Genomic DNA, 7,496 nt, shown 5'->3' on the forward strand with positions numbered 1-7,496 from the left:
AACTCTCCTCAAGACTTGTGGGTCTCGGCTGGTTGCTTGTTCTCTCTCTCCAACTTTCTCCAAAGACACTCCTGTCTCCACTCACAAGTCTCCCCCACCCGCTCCAAACTCCCACCCTGTCATAATAAGCTTGTGGGATTTATACACTTTTGCCCTGCCTTCCAACCTCTCTCTGGTGAAAGGGAAGTCTGGTGTGGTAGTTGGGCTAGGGATAGGCTGTTGGGCTCCTCCCCTAGGGACAGCTTACAATCTTGATGTGGGGCTTGGGATTGGCTTGCCCTCCTCTTGGGCAGTTCTCGCTCCACCTGCCGCAATCTGGCCCTGCTTTCTAGATTCTCTCTGGGGTAAGGGAACTCAGGTGTGGCTCTTCGGGTAGCTGATGTAAGGGTTGGCTAGTGGACCCACCACTAACTGTTTGAGAGTGGAGGCCTTGTGCAGTTAACTGCTGGCTGACTGTCAAGCTTCCCATCCTAATTCAGGTTCATCTCATTCTTGCTGTAGATTTATAATGGATTCCTGCACTTGTGCGAAGGGAGCCAGTTTAGGGGGTCCACCTTTCCCCACTTTAAAGGGGCAGTATCTACAGAGTCCCCAGCTTCTGTGAAAGCTAAAGGACTGTGCTTTAGGGTTGGGGAGATCCTGATTTCCCTTATCTGATTATGATCTGCAACTTCCAGGTGTAAGCGCTATGCCCCTTGAAGGGACCAGTCCCTTTTTTCACACCATGTGATTGTCTCCTCCCTGCCTTACGCAGCAGAACACGTGAGGGTCCCAAGGAGATCTTCCCCCTGCGATTCTCTATTTTGGAGAGGAACCCAGCCTACCTGATCAACCCACTGAAGGTCTTCTAGAACAGAAAGGGGACTTTGCCACATCCCTTTCTTTCTCCTTTCATTTCCTCTTGAGGCTATCACCTCTGTTTTTGCGAAGGGGAAAACCCTTGGAGACCCTATACGAAACCTAAAATTCTCACTTTTCCCTGCCATTTGGAAATCTTCAGAGAGATCAGGGAAATCCCAAAACAATTTGGGGCTCACTACCAAGTATCTTGACCCTTGGACCTTTCGTAGCCCTGTTAGTTTCTCCTGTAACCTCTTTGCTTCTTGTGGAATGGCACTGATCTTGATTTGGTGTAGTCGTTGGCGGTTGGCATGCTGCTTTTAGGTCAGAAAAGAAACTGGATCTGGGCTTCTAAGATCTGGAGTGCAACCATTCCTCTGGGTTTACTTCCTGCTCTTCCATCGTGTCTCAGTTGTGTTATGGGCTTGTGCCTTCTCCCGCCCTAGTTGATGTACTGATTCAGGCTTTTTTTCAGAGGGCTTCCTCATCCTTAATGTCTTCAAGATGCTGTTCACTTATCCATTGGGTAATGGGCTGGCGGTGGAGTCCTAGGGTACTTATAGGACTCTGGGTGGATGGCTGGACCAAGTTCCTGGAATCTGCTGTAATCTGGCTCTCCATAGAAGACAATGAGGCTCAGTCTGCTCAGGGATGGTGAGCTGACACTCTTAGTAGACATGTGGGTCTCTGATAGACTGCAGTACTACTGCCCCTGCTTTTGGAACCTGAAAGGGTTCTTGTTGAGGCTTTGGTCCTGAATCCAGTGTTCAGGGCTAGCTGAATTCCCGCACGTAGTGGCAAGGCTCCACTTGCACGTACACTACTTTCCCACGTTGTTGGATCCAAATTGGCCAGCTCAGTTGGTTTCACAAGAACACAACCTGCTCTCTTTCTCTGCTTTTGGGACCACAGTGCATACAATCTGGAGCTGTCAATAGGTTTGCATGGGCTATGATGGGATGATTAAACTGTAGCTGCTCTCTGATATCTCCACCTAGAGGCGCTCTAAAGGAGCACCTATACACAACGTGTATCTTCCACATCGATGGATGAAAGCATTTGGTAGTTCGTCCTCCAAGGCTTGTGTCTCACTGGTAACTGGGCCAGGAATGTCAGCTGAGAGAACTGCAGCTCTGATTATGCCAGTGGTCCCTCAGTGGTCAAATTCTGGATGTTCTCTTTTGGGATCCTCTAAGTCATCTCCTGTTGAGTATTAGTCTTCTGAAGTGGGGAGACAAAGTGGGGAGACCAACTTCAGAAGACTGAAGTCACTACTGGCAACAAGGTATAGAACATGAGAGTAAGGCGGGAAAGGCTGTGTACTATCTCCCTCATTCTACTCTCTACCATTTGACTCTTTGTCTGGTCCTCCATAGTGGAGGCTGGATCTCCTAGGAGGTGTGAACGGGGTCCTTGAGTGGGTCGATCTTAGTTATCTAGGGAAATGGTCTCACTTCTGACACAAACCAGACCAGACAAGTTCAAAAGCTTGGATTTCAAGTACTTTAGTTGAGAACTGATGCAGTGAGGGGGAAAAATAATGAACAAATAAACCGAGTAGGCGTAAAGTACAACAGAAACTTTAGGATTACACAAGTGGCTGTAACTGAAAGTTCAGGAAAAACAAAAAGTTCAAAGTGGTTTTGCTTCCACGTAGTGAGGTTCCATGTGTTCGATTCCTGGAGAGGTGTCCACAACACAGACCAAAGTCTTTCCCAAAGTCTAATAAAACAAAGTGTCTGTGTTGCCACTTCTGCTTGGGACTTAACCTATCCCAGTGTTTTTGGTGTATCCCTCTGCTGGCACTTGTTTCATGTGGACCTCGCTTCTTATCTCCTCCTTCTCCTCTATGACATGTTTCTTTTAGTCTATGGTTTGTTTTCTTATGGTTCCCCACATTCTGTTCCAACTGGTCAACTACTGAAGGAATGCCTGGCTACCGGGTGCATGGGTCTAAGTTGGAAATGTCCTAATGTTTTTTTAGTCTCCATTTGAAATTGGCTACAAGCAAAAGGTCACAACCATTGGAGATGGAAATTGCTTATTTCCTCAATTGGTAACCCTTTAACACATAAGTAACCCAGTTTGCATGGGTCATTCACAGGAAATGTTCCAACACCTGACTCAAAGCAAGCCTTATCACCTACTTTGCTCTGCCATTTTGTCCTGGTGAAGGCTGGGCCCATCAATGTTAGATGGTCATTCAGCCAAAACTCAGGTTCTGGAGTCTGCATTGATTAACTCTTTCTTATGAGGAAATCGTCTAATGCCAGTTCGTTTTTGTTTAGAATTAATTTCTCTATTCATAATATAATTATTTGTAACTCATACATTTTCCATCGTCATAGTAACGTTTCTAGATTAGATTAAAAAAAAGATAAATTTCCCCCACGATGGCACCGAAGGAAAGAGGCTATCCCTGTCAAAACAGAGGCCAAATCTGAGGCTCTGAAAGCCAAAAAGGCTGTTCTAAAGGGGGTCCACAGTCACAAGAAGAAAAAAATCAGGACTGCTCCCAAGTTTAGGAGGCCGAGGACCTTGAGGTTGAGAAGACAACCCAAGTATCCTCGGAAGAGTGCTCCCCGCAGGAACAAACTTGAACACTATGCCATCATAAAGTTCTCGCTTACTACAGAATCTGCCATGAAGAAGAATGAGGACAATAACACTCTGGTTTTTATTGTTGGTGTGAAGGCCAAGAAACATCAGATCAAACAGGCAGTAAAGAAGCTACATGATATCGATGTGGCCAAGGTCAACACGCTAATCAGGCCTGATGATGAGAAGAAGGCATACGTGCATCTAGCGTCGGACTACGATGCATTGGATGTGGCCAACAAGATTGGCATCATCTAAACTGCTGCCTTGGTACCTGTACAATTCAGAATAAAATTATTTTAAAAAAGACCATACTATTTTACATTTATTTTTACAATGTATCACTTTTCTGTGTTTAGATTAAATGTTTTGTTCTTGGTATGAATGGCATGAATGTGTTTTAGTTTGATATGGCTTGTTTTACTTTGATTTAACATTATTACACCTGCTTTATTTTAAACCATTAGTTTATTTCTTCATTGTGCAATACATTTCCATGTATATGGATTTTCGAGCAGAATATCCTTTGATGCTTCTGGTCGACGTTGTGGCAACACCCAAAGTCCTTGATGGGGAGAAGGTGAGCTTGGCAGAGTGAGAGAGCGGCCAACTTCTCTGTGGTCCCCCTCTGTGACTTGCAGTTCTAACTTTGATCCCAAGTGTTCTGGCCTCTCTCCTACTCCATTCAATCTCCTTCAACCGATGTACCCCTTTCCTGCTACCTTTATGTAGTTTCTCCTCTGTTCCCTCTTCTCCTACAACCACCCTTAGTTTGAATACTCTCAATTGCACTCTGCGAGCCTACATTACACTATCAATACCCCTACAAACGTCTTTTCTCTCTTTTCCAGGGCACTATCATCCTGCAACCACCTCGGTTCTGTGTACTTTCATTCGGACTTCTCTTTCGCACTTACTTCGCCCCTTCAGGCACTAACTACTGTCACTATCCAAAACCTGTGTTCATTCTCCCTACCTCCTTTGGGGTTTGCTGGCACTAGTCTCACATTATTCGATCATCTGATCTTGCCTCTGTATTGCTTTCACCCTGAACCCCTTCACCCATCTGGACACAGTCTTCCCCCTTCTGAGCATCACCCGCCTTACTAATTTCACCCTCAAATTAACCCCTCTCTGGACCATCTTTGCTCATCTGAGCACTATCCTGTCCCCTCTGATATGATAGGTTATTTATAACGTGCTTAATACCCAGAGATTTCTAAGAGTGGACCCGGGGATCGAACCTGTGGTGCTCCGTGCCATCTTGCTTCTAAGGCGAGCACGTTGCCCCTCAGCTATCCTCCCGAGACAACTCTCTACTTCTACCATCAAACTCTTCAGTCCTCTGAGCACCTTCTCTCTCCAGATCATGGCTCTCCTCCTCTCTACTTCCATTCTCAATCTCTTTGCCTCTCTTGGTACCTTCCGATCACCACCCTCTTTGGGCACCTGTCTATATGTATAAATATATGTATAAATATTTATAAAGTGCTATCGCCCAAGAGCATCTCCCGCCTCTTGATTCATCTCTCTGAACTCCTTGGTCCAGTCTCCTGGGTCTCTACTCCAGGGCCCAGGTTCCTGTGTTGCAACATAAAGGACCTCTCTGCCAGTCTTCTGGGTCTTGCTCGGTCTCTTGTTCTCTTCTCCAACCTTTTCCAAACAAACTCGTGACTTCACTCTCCACCTCCTACTCCAAACACCATCATTACCAGACTGAGATTGCTCGCTTTTACAGCGCGTTGGCCCCTCCTTTCTTCCTTTCTCTGTAATACGGGGCTAAGGTGTGTTATCCTGGATAGGGTTTGGATGTTGGGCTCCACCTTCTGGGGAAGGTTTAAACTACTGATTTTGGACTATAGATAGGTTCTTCCCTGCCACTGGGTGATCCCCTCTGTCTGCCACACCCTGACCATGCCCTCCAGTAAGGGAACTCGGGTGTGTCGCTTCAGACAGATAGTGTAGGGATTGGCTTGCGGGCAGCTACCCTTGAGGATGGCTTCCATTTCTGATGTGGAATTAGGGCTGGCTAGTTCCAGCTCTTAGGTAGTCCTTACTCTGTTTGTCACTCCCTAACCCTGCCCCTGGGGCAGACTATCTTAGCCTATTGGTTCTTGTTTGAGAGTGGAGGCCTTGTCTGGTAGATGGCTGGCTGAATGTCAAGCTTCCTATCCTAATTCAGGTCCCTCTTTTTCCTGCTGACGATGTATGAGGGAGTGCACCACCCACTCAAGCGAAGACTGACGTGCACGCACTTACCTTGTCTTCAACGCTTGTGGAATGTAAAGGACTGTGCTTTAGGCAGATGCGTTGATGGGGAGTCTTTATTTATTTATTTATTTAAGCATTTGTAGCGCGCACCTAACCCTATGTCATCTAGGCGCTGATATTCTTAGAAAGGTACATACAGCTTATCCATAAACAGTTGAAGTTACATTTTGTGGTGCAGCCGCTGAAAATACGTAGTTGTTAGGGTATAACTTGGCAATAACGGTAGGCTAAATGCCTTTACATTTTGTGGTGCAACAGATGTTAGCGCGTGCATATAAGGTGTCGATAAGCAGTATAGGTGGGCTAGGTGCGTTAAGCTGGGGTGGTGTGGTGAGGGATATGGATGCTGGGAGCTTATAGGCGGTTGGGTTGATTATGATGCTCTTCAGTAAATAGTCGCACTCTGGGGCTGCTTTAGCCCCGAGTCTTTTGGTTGTAGCCCCAAATAGAAGCTCATGGGATACAACCAAAAAGCTAGCTAGCCCTAAACTCTGACAGTCATGAAATTAGCGTAGCCCCGGATCTTTTAAGAAACCTAACAACATCCCTGCTTTAGAGTTAGCGAGGTCCCGATTTGCCATGTTGGGGCTGTCCTCCTTAAAGGGATTGCTGGTCTTCATAAAACGAGTGCATGCATATATGATAGGGAAAAGCAGAGGGTGGGGTTGGGGATGCCAAGGGGGCTATAGCCCCGGGTCTTTTTGAAGTAGACCAAGATAGACGCTCAGGGGTTACTACGAAAAAGGCTAGTTAGCCCGCAGTCCTGACAGTCCCAAAATTAGCGTATCCCAGTATCTTTTCCAGACCTAGTAACACCCCTGGGGACAGGATCCCACCCAGGGTCCCACCCACATCCAATGTAGAATGCCAGTCAGGCTGACAGACTCACACGCTCGGGTCCCACAGCGATGCCAGCCGGCGTGGCCTGGTCAGGGCTTGGAGCGCGTCTGAGGGAGAGCACGCGCCACTCTTGACGCGCGAGAGGCTGAAGCGCTGCTCTCGCGGTGACACCTGCGCGTCGATAAATAGCAGCGAGGAAGCCGAAGACACGTTTATCTCCGCGGACAGCTGCTATCTTCCCGGAAATAGATGAAAAGCGAGCTGATGAAATTTAAGCATAGGAAGAAAGGGGCATTGTGTTTAAATTGTTAGGAATTTAAAGGAATTTACTGCAGTCTGAACAATTATTACTGACTGTAGCCAAATCCATCAAGAGGAAATGGGGCCCGCACGGCAGCAGCGGAGTGAAAAGCACATTAAGCAAATGACATGGACTGGAAAGCTCCGCTCAGAATAATATCCGCACGGCCCCTTCAGTAAATTGTATTGCTTTTAAAATGAAGAGACTTCGTGGAATAAAGGGAGGACAGATGGGCAGAGGAAGAGGCGGTTTTCTGCTATAACCAGCTCTGCCAAGACACCTCTTTATTGGGCTTGTACACAGCACACCAACCTAATGGCAGCTACATCCAGGACGGTGACATCTTTTGCCATTCAGGTACTGGGACCCCTCCCTCACAAAGCTCTGAGACACATCACTCTTGCCCAGCACCAGCTCTGCCAATGCACTTCTGTCGTGACTTGCAGCACCTTATCGTATTTCCAATTCTGGGACCAACATGCATACAACTCTGCGGGCACATCTCCATCCTTTAGCCATCCTACCCAGTACTGGGTCCCGTGCAGTAGGTGCTGCGCTTTATATCGCGCGCAACCAGCTTAAGGAGTAGAGCAGCAGGTCACTGTGCAACAAGGGAGTGCAACAATTTCGTGCAATAATATGAACA

The 7,496-nt window shown here is 47.0% G+C and overlaps 1 protein-coding gene across 1 annotated transcript in view; it reads left to right on the forward strand.

The window, feature by feature from the left end:
- Window positions 1–3,696, forward strand: part of LOC138505127 (uncharacterized) — a 91,424-nt gene extending 87,728 nt beyond the window's left edge. Inside the window, exon 4 of the mRNA XM_069625421.1 lies at window positions 3,476–3,696. Within this exon, the coding sequence (XP_069481522.1) occupies window positions 3,476–3,696 (221 nt within the window). The remainder of the gene's footprint in view (window positions 1–3,475) is intronic.
- The last annotated feature ends 3,800 nt before the right edge of the window (window positions 3,697–7,496 follow it).

This window comes from Ambystoma mexicanum, chromosome 11, assembly GCF_040938575.1.
Source record: "Ambystoma mexicanum isolate Mex_15411 chromosome 11, UKY_AmexF1_1, whole genome shotgun sequence".
Lineage (NCBI taxonomy): Eukaryota > Metazoa > Chordata > Amphibia > Caudata > Ambystomatidae > Ambystoma > Ambystoma mexicanum.